This window comes from Zea mays, chromosome 3 (genome assembly GCF_902167145.1).
Source record: "Zea mays cultivar B73 chromosome 3, Zm-B73-REFERENCE-NAM-5.0, whole genome shotgun sequence".
Taxonomy (NCBI): Eukaryota; Viridiplantae; Streptophyta; class Magnoliopsida; order Poales; family Poaceae; genus Zea; species Zea mays.
This window is the reverse complement of record NC_050098.1, coordinates 29,925,474-29,949,528: the sequence shown is the minus strand read 5'-3', so window position 1 is coordinate 29,949,528 and position 24,055 is coordinate 29,925,474. Positions and strand designations below refer to the sequence as shown.

Here is a 24,055-nt window from a genome sequence, read left to right as displayed (position 1 = left end):
CTGGGCCGGATGGGCCCAAAGTGGGGGAAGGGGGGGGGGGGGGCGGCTGGGCCGGCCGGGGGGGGGGGGCCCACGCGGGAGGGGAGGGGGGAGGCGCGGCTGGGCCGCCAGCTGGGCCGGCGCGCAAGGGGGGGGGGGGCGGCTGGGCCGAAATGGGAAAGGGAGGGAGGGAGAGAAAAAGAAAGATTTTTTTTTCTAAAATCTAATTTTCTCGGGGTGAATGCTTTTACATTTTAAACAACCAAAAGTATGCATGGTTCGGCATGGTGCATCACACGAAATAAAGTGTTTTAAGGTTTTGCTTTACACGAGGTCTAAAGCCAAAACCCGCTGCGACTTTGGAAAAGATCAAGGCTTAGCGAGAAGAAAAGGGAAAAGGAAAGAGTAACGCCTGAATTTGGTGAGAGAAAAGAAGAAAAAAATCTACCCCCAAATTCAGGGCGTTACACCCGCCCACCCCAGAGGCTCCCCACGCCTCTGGCCTCGATGCTAACCACATCGCCGCTCTCCACGCCCAGGCGGCCGGACTACAGAACATCCGGTCCCTCGTGTCCGTCGTTCTGGACCCGGCGTCCTCCCACTACCCTCGCTGGAGGGGGCAAGTCCTCCTCACCTTGCGGCGCTACGCCCTCGACGACCACGTCCTCGACGACGTCGCCACCCCGCCGTCCCCAGCCTGGTCCCTGATGGACTCCGTGGTCCTCTCCTGGCTCCACGGAACCATCACCATCGAGCTCCAGGACATCATCCGCGACCAGGCGGACACGGGCCGTCAGGCGTGGCTCGCCCTCGAAGAACAGTTCCTCGGGAACCGGGACGCTCGCGCCCTGCACCTCGACGCCCAGTTCCACCTGTTCTCTCAGGGGGACCTCTCCGTGGACGAGTACTGCCGCCAGATGAAGGGCATGGCGGACTCTCTCCGCGACCTCGGCGAGCCTGTCGCCGACCGGACCTTGGTGTTGAACCTTCTGCGTGGCCTCAGCCCCCGCTATGGTCACCTGAAGGCTCTCATCAAGAGGACCGTTCCCTTTCCCACATTCCATGCCGTCAGGAACGAGCTTCTCCTCGAGGAGCTCACCATGGCGTCTGAGGCCGCTGCTCCGGCTCCGGCGCTCTACAGCGCTCCTCCCGGTGGTCAGGCTCCTTCAGGGGGCCAGGCCCCTCGTCCTCCGTCGACCGGGGCCCCTACCCGCCCCACACCCGCCGTCCCTGTGGCCCCTCGTCAGACGTCCGCCGCCGATGGCGGTCGTCGTTCCCGCAAGGGCGGCCGTGGGGGTGGCGGCTCCTCTCGTGGTGGTCCCCTCGGTCGGGGTGCCGGCCAGGCGTGGCCGTCACTCTATAACCCCTGGACCGGGACCATCGCCATGTGGCCGGGCCAGGCCCCACGTGCCTCCCGTCCCCCGGCGTCGGCTCTCCTGACTGCGCCACCCTACGACATGCCTCCCACGCCTCCCTACGGCGTGCCTGCATTGCCCCCGGGGACCCCCATGACGACTTGGTCCCCGCTGTCTGGAGGCTGGGACAACACCTCCCTCGCCGCCGCTTTCAGCACCATGGCGATGACCCCTCCTTCCTCCGACTGGGTGATCGACTCTGGTGCCTCCTACCACACCACTCCCACTACAGGCACGCTCTCCCGCTCCCATCCCCCCCATCCCTCTCATCCTTCATCGATCGTTGTTGGGAACGGTTCCACTCTGCCCGTCACCTCAGTAGGTGCCTCGGATCTCCCTGGACCATTCTATCTCAACGACGTTCTCGTAGCCCCCCACATCACTCATAATCTCCTCTCTGTTCGTCGTTTCACCACTGACAACTCCTGTTCCATCGAGTTTGACCCCTCTGGTTTTTCTGTGAAGGATCTGGCCACCAGGACTCCCCTCGCCCGCTGTGACAGCTCGGGGCCCCTCTACACGCTCCGGCCCTCCACCTCCGGCGCGTCTCCGCCTCCTGCCCTGGTCTCCACCACCTCCTCCACCACTTGGCATCGTCGTCTCGGACATCCAGGACCTGACGTCATGACCAAGATTACCAGTAGCCTAGATCCTTCATGTAGTAGGGGACATTTTGAGGGTCTATGTCATGCTTGTCAGTTAGGCCGGCATACTCGTCTCCCATTCACCACTTCCTCTTCTCGGGCTGAGCAGGCTTTTGACCTGGTTCATTGTGATCTCTGGACCTCTCCTGTACTCAGTCTTTCTAGTTATAAATACTATTTGGTGATTTTGGATGACTTTTCCCATTTTCTTTGGACTTTTCCTCTTAGATTGAAGTCCGACACGTTCACCACCCTCACACACTTCTTCGCCTGGGTCTCCACCCAGTTTCACCGCCCGGTCCGTGCCCTGCAGTGTGACAACGGCCGCGAGTTCGACAATCATGCCTCCCGCTCTTTCTTTCTCACTCATGGCGTCCAGTTGCGTCTCTCGTGCCCTTACACCTCTGCCCAAAACGGTCGGGCCGAACGCATGATTCGCACCACCACCAATATGATCCGCTGTCTTCTCTTCCAGGCGTCTTTCCCTGCCAGCTACTGGGCAGAGGCCCTGCACACCGCCACCCACCTTCTCAACCGTCTTCCCTCCAAGGCGGTGAGCCACCCTACTCCCTACTTCGCACTGTACGGCACAACCCCCACCTACGACCATCTTCGCGTGTTCGGCTGTGCCTGCTACCCTAACACTTCTGCTACTGCCCCTCATAAGCTCTCTCCTCGCTCCACCCGCTGCCTCTTCCTTGGCTATTCATCTGACCACAAGGGGTATCGGTGTCTGGACCTCGCCTCCCACCGCATCATAATCTCTCGTCACGTCGTCTTCGACGAGGATGTGTTTCCCCTTGCTGGCCCCTCCCCACCCACCGATCTCGACACTCTCCTCGAGTCCGATCCGGTCTCCCCCTCCTCCCAGGCGCCCCGTCTTGCGCCGTTACCCGCACCCCATGCGGCCTCGGCGCCGCGGCTCGCGCCTATTTCCGCGCCACGCACGGCCCCGTCGGTCACGCTTGCGCCACGTGCGGCCCCGCCGACCACGCCTGCGCCACGCGCGGCCCCGTCGACCACGCCTGCGCCACGCGCGGCCCCGTCGACCACGCCTGCGAAACGCGCGGCCCCGCCGACCCCTCCCGCACCATGCGCGGCCCTGTCGACGCCCACGGCTCGCTTCGCCGACGCCGCGCTCGTCTACCGCCGCCGCCACGTCACTACCTCGGCACCTGTCGACCCGGGCCCGTCGACGAGCCCGGTGCGCTTCGCCGACCCCGCCGTCGTCTATCACCGCCGCGAGTCGGCCACGCCCGCGGCCCCCGACGTCCAGGCTGACCGCCCCGAGCCATCGGTGTACCACCCGGTCGCCATCCACCGTGACCCCGGGCACGTCCACCCGATGGTGACCCGGCGTGCCGCCGGCATTCTTCGACCTGTCGACCGGCTGATCTTGGCAGCTGATACGACTACCACTCCACCGGACGCCTCCCCGGTCCCCTCCTCCGTTCGTACCGCTCTCGCCGACCCACACTGGCGACGCGCTATGGAGGAGTACGCGGCCCTCCTGGCCAACCACACCTGGGACCTGGTGCCGTGTCCACCAGGCACCAACGTGGTCACCGGCAAGTGGCTATTTCGCCACAAGCTTACCTCGGACGGCTCCCTCGACCGCTACAAGGCCCGTTGGGTCCTTCGAGGCTTCACCCAACGCCCCGGAGTGGACTACGACGAGACCTTCAGCCCCGTCGTCAAGTTCGCCACTGTTCGCACCGTCCTCTCCCTCGCCCTCTCCCGGGACTGGGCGATCCATCAGCTCGACGTCAAGAATGCCTTCCTCCACGACACTCTGACGGAGACTGTCTAGTGCAGCCAGCCCACCGGCTTCGTCGACGAAGCTCGTCCGGACCTGGTCTGCCGGCTGAACCGCTCCCTCTACGGCCTCAAGCAGGCGCCGCGGGCCTGGTACAATCGCTTCGCTTCCTACTTGGCCTACATCGGCTTCGTCGAGGCCAAGTCGGACACGTCCCTCTTCATCTACCGTCGCGGCGACGACACCGTCTTCCTTCTGCTCTACGTCGACGACATTGTGCTCACGGCATCCACCGCCGACCTTCTACAGCGCACGATCGTTGCCCTGCAGCGGGAGTTCGCGATGAAGGACCTGGGCCCCCTCCACCACTTCCTCGGCATCACCGCCGAGTGCCGGCCCCAGGGTCTCTTCCTCCATCAGCGCCAGTACGCCATCGACATACTGGAGCGGGCTGGCATGTCCGACTGCAAGCCCTGCTCCACGCCTGTCGACACTCAGGCGAAGCTCTCAGAGGACGACGGGCCCCCGGTCGCCGATGCGACGTCCTACCGGAGCCTGACCGGCGCGCTCCAGTACCTCACCTTCTCCAGACCTGACATCGCCTACGCCGTTCAGCAGGTGTGCCTGCATATGCACACCCCGCGGGAGCCTCATCTCACCGCTCTCAAGCGGATCCTGCGCTACCTCCGCGGCTCCCTCGACTATGGCCTCCTACTCCGACCATCCCCGACGTCGGAACTCGTGGTCTACACCGACGCCGACTGGGCTGGCTGTCCAGACACGCGTCGATCCACCTCCGGTTACGCCGTGTTCCTGGGCGCCAACCTCGTCTCCTGGGCCGCCAAGCGGCAGCCCGTCGTCTCTCGCTCCAGTGCTGAGGCCGAATACCGCGCTGTGGCCAACGGCGTGGCAGAGGCCTCCTGGATGCGACAGCTCCTCCATGAGCTCCACAGTCCCCTCCAGCGCGCCACCCTCGTCTACTGCGACAACGTCAGCGCGGTCTACCTCTCCACCAATCCCGTGCAGCATCAACGCACGAAGCACGTGGAGATCGACCTACACTTCGTCCGGGAGCGTGTCGCCGCCGGTGACGTTCGGGTTCTCAGCGTCCCCACCACGCTGCAGTTCGCCGACATCTTCACCAAGGGGTTACCGTCGAGTGTATTTTTAGACTTTCGCTCCAGTCTCAACATCTGTACAGGATAGAGTTGCGACTGCGGGGGGGGGGGGGGGTGTTAGAATTGTACCCCTGTATTTGTAATGGGCCAGGCCCAACTCAGTCTATTAATATACAAGCCCACCCTAGTGTAGGGTTAGGGTTTCTGTTATTCCAATAATATATATATATATATATATATAGACCTAGGAACCCTAACCCTAATGGACCGGTGGCCCAACAGTGGTGCCGACCCACATACATATAGAACACACACTGTCTAACACCCTCCTCAGTCGCAATGGGGGCACCGCACACGATGAGACTAGAGTAGAAGCTGAAGGTAGGAGCCGACAAGGTGAAATCCCGCCGCAGTCGCAGCGTCGTGACTCGTGAGGGTGTGAATGTTGCGGCTAGAGTAGAGACCGGTGTGCACTCCATGTAGATGATATCCCCTAAATGTCGAGGTAGCTGAAGTCGAGGTGTTGCACATCCTCGTTCTTCGAGGGGGGGTCGAAGTTCGAGCGTTAACGGTCGGCGGGGCGACATAGGCAGCAGCAGCCTCAGGGCCTTCTTGCTTCTTTTCACGCCTGGTCGTCGAGGAGCCTTGCCAGGGAGGTCGGCGGCAGCGCATGGGTCTGCGCCGGTTAGGGTGGCTGCGCCCGGGGTAGAATAGGAGGGGTATCGGCGGATCCGGACGGGAAGGCTACGACAGCGACGGGTCCAGCCATGAAGACGGCGATTCGGCCAAGGGGACGTCAGATCCACCCGGAAAAGGCCACAACAACGGTGGATCCGGCTGGGAAGGCCACGACAATGATGGATCCAATGATGGCGGCGATGAAGAAGGGAGAGGGTGACTGGGCGGGTCCAGCCAGGCAGGGGCCTGCGCCGGGCCTAGCAGGGGGGTTTGACGCCAGCGACAGGAGAGGCGCGAAGAAGAGGGAGATGCTGCTGGGGCGTCGGTGCGGGCAGGGAAGAAGGAGCACGATGGCCAGCGCCGCGCCGAGGAGAGCACGACGGCTAGGGCACCGCCGGTCAGAGCAAGCGCAACAGGCACGACCCGGTGGCGGGGGCGCTAGATCTAGGGCGCGGAAGAGAGAGGCCACGAGGGCCATGGACGACGACGCGGCGACAAAGAAGAGGAGGTGGGGCTGCAGCGGCGGTGCTGGCCGGAGGAGTGGCCGCCGCGCCAGGCTGGGGACGGACGACAAAGGGGAGGACGGCGACGTCTGGGCTGGACTTGAGGTGGACGACGCGGGCGCCAGACCTGGGGGTGGTGGACACGCCGCCGGGGAAGGAAGGGGAGGCTCGCTGGCCTAGGATGGGAGGTGCCGCCCCCGGGAGGGAAGGATGAGCCTCCTGGGGACGGCGGCGCATAAGTAAGTGGCAGCTGGATGTGTGCGGCGGCTGTGGGGTTGAGGGAAGAAAGATCTAGCCGATACCATGTAAGAGAATGGACTGCTTTAGATGATAGCGCCTAAATGGTAAGGTAGCTGAAGTCGAGGTGTTGGCGTGTTGCACATCCTCGTTCTTCAGGGGTTGACGTTCGAGCGTCAACGGTCGACGGGGCGACACAGACAACAGCAGCCTCAGGGCCTTCTGATCCAAGCTCTCTTTTGTAGCCTATAAGCTGTCCAAACTCTTCCATGGGCAATCAACCAAAGGAAAAAAAAATCTACACTTAGGGGGAGCCCAAGTTTTCCAAATTCTCTCAAAGGGTTCAAAGGCTGTCGAACCAAGGAAGAACCCCCTCATAAGCTGCCTTCGTGGAATATTTGCCATTAGATGACAATCTGAAAAAAATGAGAATCAGCAGTGCCCGGCCGAAGCTGAATAGTGCTAACAATATCCCAAAGGGTAAAAAAAAAATCAACAAATTCACCTACAGTAAGAGCTCCCTGAATATCTGAAACCCAACTATGATTGGAGAGGGCGCCGAGAACTGTTCGCTTGGTGACCCGTCGCTTAGGGATAGTGGCAAACAATCTCGGTATGTGGTCCTAGGTCTTTCTGTGATAGGTTTAGTTTGGTATGAAAAGTTAAGAAATATTAGGGGTCAAGCCCTCACAGTCCAAACATAGCACCCCCTAGTGAACACTTCTACATGAAAGTAGGATGAAGTGAAAGATAAAGAGGTGCTTTCCATACACATGCTTGGGTTGGTTGTTATAATATTGATGTAAGATTGTCTTTCCTTGACAGTAATAATATCAGTTTTTTTTCTCATGATGTGTTCATTGTTTGGATTTTGTAATAAAAATGGTAAGGATCCTAAGTGTTACTTATGGTACTATCCAGGCAGCCCAACAAGAAAGATCAATTTTCTTATCTTCTTTGCTTCCTCTTCTGTCCGAATATGATGATCTCCAGCCTTCAGTTCTTGATGCTCAGTCAATTGTTAGTAATTTAAAGGTATGTTCTGTTTTTTTGTGTCTGCTGTAGCAAGAGTACTGTCATTAAGCATGCATTGGAATTGTTGGATTTCAAGGGAGAATAAGGTTAACAGATGAAATGAATTTAAGCGCTATACATTTTCTCTTCTTGGCACGAAGTATTCAACAAACATACATGCCATGCGTTTATCATATACAAACCAATCTGAGATCAATTAACTTTTTTTATTACCTGTGACCAAATTATTTCTACATTGTATCTAATATAATTCAATTGAAACCAGTATCTGAGCTAGCCATTTTCTAACGTCGGTCGAGTTTTTTTTCCCTGTAGGTTTTGTTTAAACATTTGCAGGAACGACTTATTGTTACTGAGGTGAGCCATACTAAACTACCAACAATATGCATTTTTTTGCTACGCAAAATGGCATACTGTAGCAGTAATGAGCCTGTCATGTTTTCTGCACATATTACCGATATTTTCTTACAGAACTTTGAATTTGCCTTGTATGCAAACTTGGATGGTGCAGGACAGATTAAGGGAGTCTCGATACCAGATTACTCCATGGCATACTGAATTGTCGAATAATACCAGCAATCCTGTGTCTACTAATCCTCCTGCTGGAAAAGCATTGGTGACTACAGTACGATATGACTCTTTAGTATATACACATTCTTCCATTACTTTGTCAAGTTTTAACACATGATCATGTGCTTCCTACAACTTCTTTGCTTTTTTCAGAGCAAAAGCAGCCTTGATATTGTCTCCCAGATGGTGTATCCTCACGTACAATCCCCAATGTCTTCCCCTGTTCAAGCTAGAGGTGATTGGGGTGCATTTGGTAACAAAAACCATCAAGATATTTCAAATGAGGTTCCTATAAGAAATGCTGGACATGATGACAAGGGAGGGACCTCTCTTTCAAGCAGGTAGCATCTCTTGTAGGAGTCTAAAATAATGTACTTTACTAACTTTTTAGACCAGTGCTGTAGTTTCTTGAGCATGCTACAGACCTACAGCTATGAACACTTTTTGAGTATCTGACATCGTTTCTTTTAGCAAATTTCCCTTTCCCCTTCATATTGTTGTTTCACTATTTTTAAAACATTAAATGTTATTATGAAAGATTTAGGTATCCATTTTGTGTAGTTAATTTTGTGCCATGATTAGAATGCTAAAAGGCTATCCATGTGCCCGAACCTTGACTTGTGGGTTCTGTTGGGTTTTAACTCTAGCCTATCCCAATTTGTTTGAGATTAAAAGGCTTTGTTATTGACTGGAATGCTAATACAATATGAATTCTTATGATTTTCAGAAGCCAATATAGGACTGATGTTCCTCCTCAAGTATCTCAAGGTGATTCCAGTGCTGTCCATTTTGACTTTGAGACTCAGAGTCAAAACCCACCATTCAAGGGTCTTAGCAGAAATGATGTACTGGATGGTTCAGATAGTGCTGAAGCCCAAAACACACAAGAACCTTCTACTCGATGGGGTCTAGGGGACTCATCTAATTTGGCATCTGGCCTTGAGGATGCAAACCCTTCATATCCTTATCTTCCTACAGTTCTTGAGGAACCTGGTTCTTCTTTCTCCGAAGGTAATTATTATTGAATTAAGTTCGTATTGTTTAACACTGCATATTAATGGATGCCTATTATGAACATACAGCTGCAGAGGATGATCCATTGCCAGGCATAGAAGGGCTTCGAATCACAGGTGAACCTTTTCCTGGACAAGAACTTCAAGCAGGTGGATACTCCATCAATGGTACCACAACTTGTAATTTTGAGGTGTGTTTGACTTCTTGTCAATTCACACTCCAAGTAGCGAAATGATTTTTCAAACTCATCACTCAAAATTGTGAGTTGCAAACTTTCAATATGGTTTCACTTCTTGCAAATGATTTGTGCCTGCAGTGGGTGCGCCATTTAGAAGACGGCTCAGTAAATTTCATAGAAGGTATCCTTTCTCTTCTTTTTGTGTGCTGATACATTAACCTAGAGCAGAGCTTATGTTCTGTGACTGTATTACCTAAAACTAGGATGCCATGATGCCGCAATAAAGTTGTTTGCAATTATATTTTTGTTGATGTAGGAGCAAAGCAGCCTAGCTATGTTGTTACTGCCGATGATGTGGACACTTTACTCGCCATTGAAGTCCAGCCCCTAGATGATAGGAAAAGGAAGGTACTTATCTTGTCATATGATTGATAATGATCTTTGTTCTATGATGCGATGCTGTACTTTTTTCCAAACATAATCGTTGCAGTAGACTGCAATAGTATCATGAGAAATGCTCTAACATAATTGCAGGAAGTAGGTCTTAGAAAAGGGACCTTACTGTAAAATTTTAGCTCTTAATCCCATCAATATGAGTAAAAGGCATAAATAAGAAAATATCAAAAAAGAATTGCCTGATCACTTTTGCTATTCCAGTCAATATTCAAGAAGAAAAGGCAGGGATGAGAATGGCGTGTTTGCCCTCTTTAGTGGCTCTGAACAACAAGATACAATTCCTTTTTTATCCTCTGTTCTGCTTTTTTTTCAACATAGAGGCGGTTCTAGCAAACCAAACTAATCACTCAACAATCATAAACCGATCTTAGCACATAGCTAACAGCCACAAATCAAACCAATCCAAACTAGCTGAAAGCAAATGATTAGCTTGGGGTGACCTGGCCATATGTGCTTACGGCGCTGCGAATTTTTGCGAACACCTGTTTCTTGCTCACATAGGTCTTGCTAACAGAATCATTTACAACAAATACCATTGTTTCCATTTTCCCATTGACTTTAGAGCAGAATGCTAATACAATTTGGGCCAACATCGTATCTGCAATTTCTTTCTGCTGAGAATGGACCTGTGTCAATGGTCCAAATGTCTTGCCAAGAGAGATGCTTTTCACATTTGGTGGTGTGAAATAAAGGTTTTCATGGGAGTAATTTTGTTTTCATGTGGGACTCTGTTTCTCAAAAAATATTACATAGAAAGTAGAAACTAATTGAGTATTAGGGGTTGACAAGTCTTGTCTCTCCTATGTTTCTTTTTTCTTCTTAATATAATGACACGCAGCTCTCCTGTGTTTGTTTAAAAAAAAGAATTTTATGTTCGCCATAGCTCTAGGGGTGTAGTGAAAATTGCAGTCAATGTTACAGAGTCATCCTGACATTTGTTATCTGGGTTATTGAATTTCTTTCTCAAATCGGCAGGAGAACTGTGTGTCTGTGTATCATTGCATTAAGAAGGATAGACAAGAGAGAAATATTTACAAGAACACACACAATATCACAGTAAAAGCTTAGATAATCAACGGCCATAACATCAATCAACCTGACCAAAACTACCAGGAGCGACCTCTAGGTGGCAGCAGCCTGAAAACTGCACCAATCCTCTTGACATAAACAAACACTAAAGGTGTCCCTCTTCAAATTTTTTTTCTCAAAACTGCCTGGAGCCCTGGACACTGCAGAATCATTGAACACAACTATTTATATGCTTCCATATTATCCAAGCATCCAAAGTGATCAGTGATTTCAAACCTTGCTTCCAAAAACCTGGACTAAACATTGATCCTCAGCCACCAATCGCAGAAATTCTCATCCTCGACATGTGAAGAGGACTGATAGTCCAACAACAACAAAGACTTTTTGTGCCAAATAAGTTCAGAAGCCACAAATTAAGGTTCAGGCACGTTGATACCTGTTTTTTTCATGTACTCCTATTGAAGGCTAAATCTTTCGATATATTTCATCTTTCAAGTCTCATTTTACTGCCCCTGCCTCTTTTCTCATAACTATCGTGCCTTAGGACCCCATTTCGCTTTGGTGCCTCTGGAGGTGTCTGATGGACATGTCCAAACCATCTTAACCAGCGTTGGACAAGTTTTTCTTCTATTAGTGCTGTTAGCAGATCAGATTCACTACTGTCTTCTTGGGCTCCCAATTAGTCATATATGGCTAGTTAGCTCCTGATTGATTCTGATTGGTTGTTATAAGGATAGCTAGAGATATGAGGGGATCCTGATTGGTTCCATTACTATAGATAGAGATATGAGGAGATCTGATTGGTTCTATGTCTATAAACCACACAGATCTCCTCCCTACATATATGTAACCTCTGTTCTCTCATCTATTCATTCAATACACTGTAGTTCATCTGCTTTCATGGTATCACGAGTCTAGGTTTCACCCTGCTCACTTCCGCTGTCTAGTGCGCCCTCCTGGTGCTGCTCCCACTCCTACTTAGCGCGCCCTCCGGCTCTGCTTTCGCGGCTGCTGCACCTCACGCGCCGCTCATGGCTGGTGAACATTCTTCTCCGGTCCCTCCTGCTCCTGGGGCTGAGCCCCCTCTGGCACACTCGCTGCTGCCCAAGCCATCGCTGTCGAGGCAGAGCGTGCCTAACAGGAAAAGGCTGCCCGCCTCCACTCCCGTGATCTCGCCCTTGCGCGCGCCCGTGAGGCTGAACGTGAGGTGGATGCAGCCGCCAAGGAGCGCGATGCGATGGACGCCGCATCCGCGATGCCCTCGCGGTACCGCCCAGGCCTGCGACGCCGCCGCTCCTCTGGACGATGACGCTCGGGAAGTCTACAACGACATCGTCTCCAACCTCTCCATCCAACGCCTCTCCCGTCCCCACCAAACCCGATGCGATTCTTCTCCATGAAGCTGCTTCGTTGATCAACCTCCACGCTCTGGCGGTTGCTCCGTTGCTGTCCAGAACTTCAGGGCCCTCATCCCTGTCCTCCTCAACATTTCGTCCACCCTCTACACTCGGTGGCACGACGACTTCCTCCTCGTCGTCAGCAAGTACTCCCTGGAGGGCCATGTCCTCAGCGACGACTACGTTCCCTTCTCTCTGGACTGGCTCCGGGTGGACTATGTTGTCAAGTCCTGGATCGTCGACACCAACGCCACCGAGCTTGCTGATGCTGTCCTCGTTCGCAACGCCTCTACTCGTGGTGCTTGGCTCGCCATCGTTTCTTAGTTCCTCGGGAACCGGGAAACTCGTGCCCTGTTCCTCGACGTGGAGTTTCGCAACTTCCGCCAAGGTGATCTCTCCATCACCGTCTACTGCCGCAAGCTCAAGGGGATGGCCGACGCTCTTGGCGATCTTGGCGAGCCTGTCCCTGACCGCACTCTTGTCCTCAACGTCATCCACGACCTCAACGATTGGTTCAGCAGCATTGGTCTTCAGCTTCGACGCGGGCGACCCCTCCCAACCTTCTTGGAGGTGAGAAACGATCTTCTCCTTGAGGAGCTTACGATGCGCATCAATCTTCTACACCGGCCACCCCCTGCTCGCCTCCGCCCCACCCAAGCTGCTGTCCAAGCCAAAGCAGCAGGAACACTAGCAGTCGCGCAGCAAGCGTGCTGGCAAGAAAGGCGGTCGCCAGCAGCACAGTGGGGCGACTCTCGACGCCTCTTTTCTGGGTCCCAACCCGACTCCGGTTCATCTGTGGGTGGACAATGGCCCCCTACAACCCATTGTCTAGGTCCATCCATATGTGGCCCGGACCGCGAGCTCCCAGCGCTACTTCGGCTCCTCATCAAGCAGTTCCTCCACCACAACCGTCGATATAGCTGCCCCAGTCCCTTCTTACCGGCGTTCAGGGGCAGTGGACGTTCAAACTATGACGCTGCAGCCCCCCCCATCCCCCCAGCGGAACGAGTGGTTCTTCGACTCCAACGCTACGACTCATATGTCCTTCGATGCTGGTATTCTCTCCCGATCCACTCCTACACAACAACCTTGTTCCATTATTGTCGTTAAAGAAAACTCTATTCCTGTCACTTCCACTGACCATACTGTTCTTTCCAACTCCCTTCACCTTAATAATGTCCTTGTTGCACCTAACCTTATTAAGAATCTTATTTCTGTGCACCAATTTACTTCCGACAATAACTGCTCTGTTGAATTTGACCCTTTTCGTTGTTCTGTGAAGGATCTTCCCTCTCGGAAAGAGATCGTCCGCCGTGACAGTTCCGGTCTGCTCTACTCGCTGCGGTTTTCAGCTTCCACATTTCATGTTGTTGTTTCTCCATCATTGTGGCATCAACATCTTGGACATCCCGGTCGTGAAGTTATGTCTAAACTAGCGCGCACGCCAGGGCTCCCTTGTAATAAACATGCTGCTAGCGACACTCTGTGTCATGCTTGTCAGTTGGGGCGTCACACCCGTCTTCCTTTTAGTGTGTCATCATCCCGTGCAACTAAGAATTTCCAGTTAATTTATTGTGATCTTTGGACTTCACCTGTCCTCAGTATTTCTGGCTTTAAATATTACCTGGTTATTCTTGATGATTGCTCACATTACTTATGGACTTTTCCCATACAACTCAAGTCTGACACTTTTACAACCCTTGCTCATTTCTTCACCTATGTGCATACCCAGTTTGGTGTTTCCATCAAAGGAGTTTAGTGCGATAACGGTCGTGAGTTTGACAACTCCAGCTCTCGCACTTTCTTCCTCACCAACGACGTTCATCTTTGGATGTCCTGCCCCTACACTTTGCCTCAGAATGGTAAAGCCAAACATATTATTCGCACCATTAATGACACCGTCCGCTCGCTTCTTTTTCAGGACAACGTCCCTCCTTACTGGGCTGAGGCTCTCAACACGACCACTCGTCTTCTGAACATCTTGCCCACCAAGACACTTCACTTCTCCACCCCTCACTACACCCTCTTCAGTGTAGCTCTAGTATATACTCACCTTCGTGTCTTTGGTTGCAAATGTTATCCCAACTTGACTTCCACTACCCCTCACAAACACGCCCCTGTTCTACCTTGTGTGTCTTCCTTGGCTATTCCGATCATCACAAGGGTATAGATGTCTTGATATTCACTCCAACAAGATCACCATTTCTCGCCATGTGGTTGGTCTTCGACGAGTCATCTTTTGATTCTTTTCCCTTTGCCGAGCGGTCTTCTACACCATCTGCTACGAATTTCGAGTTTTTGTTGGATGCTAACACTCCTGTGCCCGCTCCTATTGGATCAACACTTTCTTGTCTTCCTGTAGGTCTTACGGAGGTTCCCACACAGCCATGTGCGGCTCCTGCATCAGCGCCAACGAAGTCTTCCGCACAACCACGTGCGTGCCTGTGCAGCTTCCTGCAGCTGTGTCGGGGCGGTACCCTTGCACCCTGCGACATCCAACGCTATCCCAATAGCCACGGATGGCCGTACCGCGACACCACTTGCCTGCACTGGCGACATGCGTGCTCAGCCATGTCCTCTACCTCACCGAGTTGATGGGTTCGTCTACACCCGTTGTTTTGCTCCAGCCACGACATCAGCCGCTCCGGCTCCTACTGCAGCCTCTTCACCACCAGCAGCACCTGTCGCTGCCACACCGAGTGCTGCTGCTCCTACACCGCTGGCAGCACCTGTCGGTGCCTCTTCACTGGCATCTGCAGTGGCAGCACCTCAACTTCCACCTGGTGCTGTCCCTGTTTCTCCGGTGGTCAATCATCATCGCATGACCACTCGAGCTAAGTTGGGTTCCGACAGCCTGTGCTATTTCATGCGGCACAACTCTCCCCTGTGCCATAGACATATCGAGCTGCCTTTGCTGGCCCTCATTAGCGCCAAGCTATGCATGAGTTCTCAGCTCTTTTGGGGAACCATACTTGGGATCTCGTTCCTCGCCCTTCGTCCGCTAATGTTGTCTCAAGCAAGTGAGTTTTCAAAAATAAGTTTCACGCTGATGGTTCCCTTGAAAGATACAAGGCTCGGTTCTTCGTGGTTTCTCGCAGCGTCTTGGCATTGATTTTGATGAGACTTTCAGTCCTGTTGTGAAGCCTACCACAGTGCGCACTGTTTTGACTCTTGTTCTATCCCACAACTGGCTTGTTTGCCAGCTTGACGTCAAGAATGCCTTCCTTCATGGAACCTGGACAAAAACAATATACTGCTCACAACCGTATGGTTTTGCTGATCCTGATCACCCTGATTTTGTCTGTCGTCTGAATCAGCCCCTATATGGCCTCAAACAAGCGCCCAGGGCATGGTACAACCGCAACAACAATATGTTATGCCCCTATATATCAAAGCCATAACACACCATGCGATCACAGACAAGACGTCGTTTTCAATCGGCCATGGCAGGAAGGCTGACATAGCAATGCCTAACCAAATGAGCCCCACCTCCCAAGGACCGATGGCTTGCCACCAGGCACTATGGAAAAAATTAGGGAAGGAATGTCTGAACTACTTCGAGAAAGGCTCGACGTACTTGTAGCCATATCAAGGCAGTCGTATCGGAAACCTTATATTCACCGATTTGACACAATCCCATATCTGCAAGGGACCAGAATACCTGATTTTTCTAAATTTTCTGGTGAAAGCGGGAAAAGCACGCACGAGCACATAAGCCAGTTCTTAGCGCACCTATGAGAGTTTGCTGATAGGGAAGCCTACCATGTCTGTTTATTCTCGTTGTCCCTTACTGATATCACATTCGCATGGTACGCAGCCCTGCCGCCTAATTCTATCAACTCTTGGGAGGGATTAGAGCAGAAATTCCATGAACACTTTTTCTCAGAGGTTTCGGGACACTAGAAACCGATGCTTCCAAATCCATGTTATGGACAAAAACTAGCAGGGCTGGCTTTTAATGGGTTGCGATCTTGCCTAAGAGAAAAATTTGATGGCACCCAGTTCTTTTCAATAGCGCAGCTACATCGGCAGGCTTTGGCCTATGAAAGCCGAAGTAAATGGATATCAAAATCGGTTGTCCATAATATACATCTAGTGGAGCGCGATAGTTCGGATGATGAATCCGCATATATATGTACCGCTGAACTTGTTTGGCCAACAAAGACCAAACCTTGACCATGTTCTTTTTTGCAGCCGGTTCAAAAGAATCGGCAAGAAGAAGTTAAATTTACTTTTAATGATGCTAAGTGTGATAAAATATTTGACGAACTAGTAAAAAGTTGCAACATTAAAGTAACTCGTACTATTCCTCCTCTAAATGAAATAAAGGGACGTGCTTATTGCAAGTGGCATAATTCTTTTTCCAATGCCACCAATGATCGTAATGATTTTCGTCGGCATATACAATCGACCATAAATGAGGACCGATTGAGTTTTCAGGAGATGCAAGTGGACACACAACCATTTCCTGTCAATGTAATAGAACCAGCAAACAAAAATGTCCTGGTTCGACCGGAAGTGGTCGATAAAGGCAAAGGCAAAAACAATGGCATTGGTGATCCTCGCACGTCGAATATATCACTAGGAGTGATTGCTCAGAAGGCTCCGGACAAGAACACTAACAAGATCGGAGGCGCCGGAGGACAGGTGCGATCGAGCAGTCGATCAAAGTTCCCTGTCTCGCGCACCGCAGACGGTCCGGTGCTCAAGCAGATAGTCTAGCCGACTTAGCCTCCGGTAATGGCCAGAAGCGTCGGCGTCCACACAAAGCAAAAAGGGTACGTAAGGGAAAAACACATAAAGCACATGGTCGGCTGATCAAAGTCGACCCTACTTTTGATCAATCGCTCTCCAAATATGCTAACAAAAAGGTCGTTCTACGTGATCAGCCAGCAAAGAAACCCTGATCACCCGCAAAAGCCATAGGGTCGAATAAAATGGCCCAAAAAGCGACGCAACAAGTGTCGCCTGTTCATCCTTCTCCAGTAATGTCAGGCTACTTTTCACCAGCCTACTCATCGTCGACATATTGTCCTATTCAAATATGGAGTAGTACGATGATGAACCCATACTACATGCATAGTCCCTTCGCTTATTCGGGCTGTGGGGCACCACATTTTTATACCAGCTGACTTATTGATCAAATGGTCATGGTCGAGAAAATTTTTATCCTAAACGACCTTTATGCATTAGAACTCTATAATCATCCTATTAGGTTGAAAAGGCCGATGACTTGCATCGGGTTTAGTTCTTACTTCGAGAACAAAATAGCTTGTGAGAATTATTGTTTCTCGAAGAGCGCTGACAGTGCATATGCTTTTGGTTCAGCAACCTCCACCAAAAGGCAGGAGGCATATGTTGAGCAACAAAGTTGCCAGACGGACGGTCCGAGCGAGCGCATAATCAGTTAGAGTTCGAAATTTCTTGCGGGATTTGTTAGCAAAATCCACAGGATTAACTCGGGTACTGACTTGTAACAGGTCCAGACCTCCCCCTTTTCATAGATGAAGGGGTACAACCGATTGAGCCCCCATAATCGATCCAATCAAACATACTTTTCAAATTTACCTTATTTGCACTGTTGTTTCCATTCCTTAGGAATAGGAGTAATCTAGCCTTAGTTTTAGCCATAGTATTAGTCTTCCTCGACCTATTTCTTCACCTCTCTTCGGCCCATCGTCATCTAGAGTCGTCTTGGGTGGCCTGCCGTCTGTCGACCCCAAGACACACCTAGGATCTCTCTTCGACGGGGTCCCTCCCGGGAGGCGAGATTTGGGTTTCCTGAGAAGACCTCTGCGCCAGTCGCGGACCGTCCGGAAGCGTGCAGGGAGGGAGCAACTCCTGCGCTGAGGTCGCGGACCGTCCGACCCCGTGCTGCGGACCGTCCGCGCTCCCGCAGAGAGCACTGACAGGTGGTTCATCTCTAGTGATTAACGCCCAGATTGGAGCCGATGCAGGAGTCCAAGCTCTAGTGATGGCACTCCTGTCAGTGGCCCACTGTTTACTGGAGCTTCGCCGATGCTCTTCAGTATCTCACCTTCACGAGGCCCGACATTGCATATGTCGTTCAACAGGTTTGCCTGTATATGCATGATCTCCGTGAGCCGCACTTGGGTGCGGTCAAGCAGATACTTCAATATATTCGGGCACTGTCGACTGATCGTCTACACCTACGTCGACTGAAGCGGGTTCCTGGACACCCACCGGTCAACCTTCGACTATTCAGTGTTTCTTGGGGCCAACCTGATCTCTTGGTCCTCCAAGCGTCAGCCTGTGGTCTCTCGCTCCAGTGCTGAGGCTGAGTATCGGGCTATCGCTAATGGGGTGGCTGAGTCGAGCTGACTACACTAGCTTCAAGAGCTTCAAAGCTCCCTCACCAGGAGCACCCTAGTATATTGTGACAATGTACCTCTCCGTTAACCCCGTCCAACATCAGTGCACGGAGCATGTTGACATCGACCTCCCCTTCGTTCGGGAGCATGTTGCTGTCGGGGACGTCCACGTCCACCACATCTCAACAAGCTCGCAGTTTGACGACATTTTCACCAAGGGTTTCCCTCCTCGCTGTTCTCGGAGTTTCGCTCTAGTCTGTAGTCTCAACATCTGCCACGACTAGAGTTCCGACTGCGGGGGGTGTTAGATTAATTGTGTGTTTGCTGTTGTAATGGGCTTTGGCCCAGCCCATGTACTTACCTCTATAATATATATACAATAGCCTACCTTGTTTAGTATATACAATAGCCTACCATTTGCCTCTTTTCTTCCTCCAAAAAAAGGCCCAGTGAATTTCTGCAGAAGTGATTGTTCTGTTAGAATTTCTTTCTTCACCATCACCAATATATACTATATCAAATGAGTTAATATATGCCGCAAGTTAAATGCTTTTAGAAAACCGATTCCCTACATCAATTCTGCTGTTAATACTTCTAGAAATCTTCTGTTGCAGGGAGACTTTATCAAGGTTTATGCTAACGGGCAGAGGAAAATTTCATGTGGTGAGTTTATGGTAACAGTGAACTGTGATTATGTTATTCCCGTTTACACTTTAGTTTTTCTCATAGAAAGTGCAAATGGAGGAAGTTAAACACCTGAGATAATGTGATTCTTTTTTAGCACTTTCCTTAGGACTTAATAATTCTAGAAGACAATTTTGTTGTGCGATCTGCGATCTAACACTGGCTGAGTTAATGTATATTAATCCAATGTGGTGATCCAGTTGATCTGTGTTAAACTATGACAACTAGTGGTGTATTGGCCATGGGCAAAAACTTGAAGGCCTCACCATCACTATGTTTGAAGAGTGGGTAAAGAAACTATTTGATCTTCTTGTATTTCCTTAATTCCCCAGAACAGTGGTATTTCTGTTTTTTTATGTTTTGTAAATATGTGCAACTATGTGATGCCCCTTCTTGGCGTGGTTTTCTAAGTTGAAATTTGATCATAAAATTTCTCTAGTAGTATTACTGCTAGTTACAAAATCATAAACATAGGAATGTAGATGACGGCTGCTTCGACTCTTGGTGGGAGAGGAGTGCAGCTAGGGTGGGCAAGCCATTGTCAGAGGGCTTCAACTCTCTGGTCATCTAGGGTGCATGGTCGATATGGAAGCATATAAATAGATGTGTGTTTGATGGTTGTAACCCAAATGTAGGGGTCACCCTCTCGGCAGCTAGAGAGGAGCTGGTGTGCTGGCGTATGGCTGGTGCTAAAGCTCTTTCTTCCATCTTGAGGAGCTGACTTAGATGAGGTTTTGTTGTGTTGAGGGTCTCTGATGTTGTGTGTTGTGTGTTTTGTGTTTTTTCGCTGTACTTGGTGTTTCTACCCTTTTCTCCTTCTTAATACAAAAATACGCAGATCTCCTGCGTATTCAAGAAAAAAAACATTCAAATATGAATCAAGTACCACTTTTGTGTTAGTGAACACGTGTATAGTCAGGGGGCGTTTGGTTCCCTTGACTAAAGTTTAGTATTATGAGTATTAAATATGGGCTTAATTAAGTTTAATAAATTTGTCTCGTCTTTTAGTCTTCATATGCGTGATTAGTTTTATAATTAGACTATATTTAATACTCTTAATTATCATTCAAACATTTGATGCGACATGAACTAAACTTTAGGGCTAGTTTGGCAACTACATATTCATAAGGGATTCCCATTTTCCTAAGGGAAAATGAACTAATTTCACTTGGGAAAATGGAAATCCCTTAAAATAATGGGGGTGCCAAACTAACCCTTAGTTGGGTGGAACCAGACACCCCCTTAGCATAATTGTTGACCAGAAGTTACTAAGTTAGAAATTTGAAATGTAGGTGTGCCTTATAATTTTGGACGGAGGGAGTACGGAGTACCTATATGCTAGACAATAAGTTATATAGTAGCTGCTTTGCATAATCCGTAATTTGAGCAACCAACTTTGATGCAGATCCTGAAACAAAGGAGCTTATTAAGAGAACCCTTGACATTGGGCATGTGACCTATGAAGTCCAAGTCCAACTGCCTGTATGCTCTGTCATTTGCAATCACACATTCACTCATCAATTCTTATTACTTTCTTCTGATGTCACAACACCGATCTGAACTATTGAATTCCCCAACAGCAGGTCAGATTTTTAGACATATGGGAACCAGCTGTTCTAGCAATAAAGAGGGAAGGTTACAGCATTAAATGTAATGGGCAGCGTGGTGTTCTAATCACAGAGAAGTTTCAGCAAGGAACTGCTGTATGCCACTACTTTTTAGCATACTTTATCTCAGTAACTTGAATGCTTTATATTCTTGTGCTTTAATTTTGCAATAATAATTTAGTTTAGTTTTAACCAGTGTTGTACAGAGGCATCCACGTTGTCACGATCTTCATATGAGTATAAGATCACATATCCCATGAAAACCAGACAAGTGTTGGAAACTTAAAAAAAAATTTGGTCGCTTGGAAAAAAATGAAACTTGGAATATGTCGCAAACTCGCAAAGAGATGCAAATAGTTTTTCTGAAAAATTCATACAAAAATGAGAAAATGACAAACTTCAGGTGCATGTGCACCGGTGACATTTGCCATCTATTGCATATGCACCTGAATTTTTTCATCTTTTGCATTTGAAATCTCTAGTTTGACACCTTGTTTGCCTTTCAACCGTGTCTTTGAAATTGCTTCCATTTCACATAATTGATCTAAGATGTGCATGCATATTGTATATTATGAAGTGTGCCTTATAACAGATCTTGTAATGCCCTATCCAGATTCATATTCCATATGGGCGTCCAACAGAGTTCTCGATTACATCTGCTGCGTCTGCTGATGGTGTCAGTTATAATCTGAAGCCAGTAGAAAATACACTGTGAGTATCAATTGAGGCCTCTGTTTGCTTCTTTATTAACCGGACAGTTTTTGTACTCGCTCCGTTCTTTTTTATTTGTCGTGTTTTAGTTGAAAAATGAACTAGCAGACGACAAATATTTGAGAACGGAGGTAGTGCATTTATATTTTGCTAAACATATTAACAGCAGCAGTCTCTGCTATTGCCTTAAAAATAAAGACAATGTGTCATAACTTCTTTAAATGGCACTGTTGAAATTTGCCTTCCTATGTTTTGTACTATTGAAAGTATGGCGGTCTGGGAACCCCTTTTTAATTAAGATATCCCAAATTTCATTCAGAACCAAGTACTGTGCCCTGGCCTCTGAGTACTCTACTAGATAACCCCTTTATGCTTTAAGTGACTGTATTGTTATGATCTTTATTTTAGAGGAATTTTGATACTATGATGAACATAAATCTTTTACGGCTTATTTTGTTTCATGTTTTAACTTTTCAGATTGCGGGATACCATTGTTCTAGTACTAAGGTTGTTCAAAAATATGGTACGAATCATTTTCTTGTACAAGACATAGCATATTACTAATCCTCATTCAACGACAATAAGTAGGTATCTAGAGCCTGTGACTTCTTGAGCAATATTTCATGATGAAATAAAGTTCATTATCATCCTTGAAATTTGGCCTCCATTTGATTTGAACACTGAAGGGCAGGCCTGGTGTATTGGCGAGAGTTGTCTCATTGAATCACTGGGTCCTAGGTTCGAAGCAGTCTCTTTGTATTTTTGGGTGAAAGCTTGTCTCGGTTTATCCTTTCTCCAGATCCAACTCATGTAGGAGCCTCCGGCATTAGGTCTGTCCTTTTTTTTATTTGATTTGAACTAAAAAAATTCCACTTTGCAACCTCAAAAATCTATTTTTTAAGGATATGAAGGAGAACCACATGTATTTGCATTAAGAAAAAACTCAGTTCGGTCTAGACCACTACGACATGAGTGCTTACAAATGCCTCAACTCGGGTAACACACAACTATCGCCTAAACTCGGTTACACGGTGAGTTAGCCAGCAAGGTAGCAATCACTCATTTCGGTGCCATGCGGGCACTTAGTCAGAAACAACTGCCTTTTATGTGCCTGTGTGTCTGTGAGGTGGACGGTTCTAGACATTTCGGTTCAAGATAGCAAATCGGACAATTTGTATACAGTTGAAAAAACTAACTGGTGCCAGAGATCAGGTTGAACAGTGGTGGTACTTGTTCTAAATTTATTAGCATGTTTGATGGCACCGCACAACATTCACCTCTTCTCTGGAACACTATCAGTAGACAAATATAAAACTATGGACTTGCTGAATTGTTGGTAGTTTGTTCTGTATGATTGAGACTTGTATGCTTTTACCATATATGTTCTTCTAAAAACCTTTTTAAGTTAGGTCACCAAAATCTATTGTCGTGTCGCTTCTTATGTCATTTTGAATGTCATGGGACTCCTGTTGATCTGATCTGCGGCATGACAATTACGTTGTATCTTGGTTAACACCGACAAATATACTATTTAAATAGATGTTTTTTTGTGGGGTGGGCGGTGGAGGCACCCAAAGTGTGCCTCATCTTATATTTATCAAATAAATTGTTCTTTTAATCATCACAGATGGTGTCTAGGAAGCTCCATCATGTGATAAAAAATGCCATTGCCTGTTGTTCCTGAACCTGCATGTTTTTAGAGAATCTGTTCTGCCAGTGTAGAGTGCGTTAGTGTACAAATGGTGACTTGGCACGTATGTGCTTCCACGATCATCCCCTTGTGTCATCCACCCTTTAAAGGCTTGTTCGGTTATTTTCAATCCATATGGATTGGAGGGGATTGATACGGATTAAGAGGGATTTTGATTTACTAGGGATTGAAACCCTCTCAATCCCCCTCAATCCATATGGATTGGGGTAGAACCGAACAAGCCCTAAAGAGATGGAATGGAAAAAAACATGGTGAGCTGATTGCTGATATTGAACTGGTGCATCATGTGCGCATTTATACCTGCCTGCTGTTTCAACACTAAACGTGAAATGTCTACCTTCAATTTCGCAGGCTCTTGAGAGAAGAGGAAGAAGAAAGAAGGGTCTTTTCTTCAAGTAGTTTCAGCTATATTACACTTGTTTCTACGCTGCTTCTAATGTATGTATGTAGCATTTTGGTTGATCGGCGTGGTGCACAAGTGTTCTGTTTCTGTAAAATACTAGACGATTGTGTTGTAAAACTAACCAAAATGCCAAGTACACATGTTAATATTTTCTGCCCCACTCAGAAGAGCTAGAGTTTTGCCATAACGAGTGCAGCTCCGCGTTTGGCTTCCAGGCACAGCTAGATATAGTTCAATAATGTAATCGGGTGAAAAAGAATTGGGCGGCCCCAGAAGATGCTCTTTGAGATTTTATCTTTGCCAGGAGTCGTCCGCCCTACACCTGGTGGGCGGTGTCTGCCTGCCTGGCTTGTGACTTCAAAATTGGCAGCGTGGAGATGATGAGGTCACGGTTCACGCCCGAGAAATAACTAGCATGGCCATGGCCATCGATCCGCTAGGTCTGCGAGTAGGTTTCATACGTGACACTGATACGCCAGAAACAGAATGGACCGGCCTTACATATGTACAAATCACATAGGTATCCACACTGTTCAGAAATCTTATCTTTTGGTGCATGATCTGCTGTTTTGTCGCAGTGTGTGTCACGATCCCTTAC

At 49.1% G+C, this 24,055-nt stretch overlaps 1 protein-coding gene across 3 annotated transcripts in view; it reads left to right on the top strand.

The window, feature by feature from the left end:
- Positions 1-23,729, top strand: part of LOC100304403 (uncharacterized) — a 35,403-nt gene extending 11,674 nt beyond the window's left edge. The window contains exons 8-21 of one of the 3 annotated variants that reach the window (XM_008674826.4): positions 7,252-7,365; positions 7,681-7,722; positions 7,877-7,981; positions 8,089-8,276; positions 8,663-8,946; positions 9,018-9,139; positions 9,266-9,308; positions 9,444-9,535; positions 18,956-19,004; positions 20,431-20,507; positions 20,606-20,728; positions 21,246-21,343; positions 21,821-21,866; positions 23,406-23,729. In XM_008674826.4, the coding sequence (XP_008673048.1) occupies positions 7,252-7,365; positions 7,681-7,722; positions 7,877-7,981; positions 8,089-8,276; positions 8,663-8,946; positions 9,018-9,139; positions 9,266-9,308; positions 9,444-9,535; positions 18,956-19,004; positions 20,431-20,507; positions 20,606-20,728; positions 21,246-21,343; positions 21,821-21,866; positions 23,406-23,453 (1,431 nt within the window). In that variant the 3' untranslated portion in view covers positions 23,454-23,729. Of the gene's footprint in view, positions 1-7,251; positions 7,366-7,680; positions 7,723-7,876; positions 7,991-8,088; positions 8,277-8,662; positions 8,947-9,017; positions 9,140-9,265; positions 9,309-9,443; positions 9,536-18,955; positions 19,005-20,430; positions 20,508-20,605; positions 20,729-21,245; positions 21,344-21,820; positions 21,867-23,405 lie in introns of all 3 variants that reach the window. The other 2 variants (XM_008674825.4, NM_001165839.1) reach the window with 2 other exon arrangements.
- The last annotated feature ends 326 nt before the right edge of the window (positions 23,730-24,055 follow it).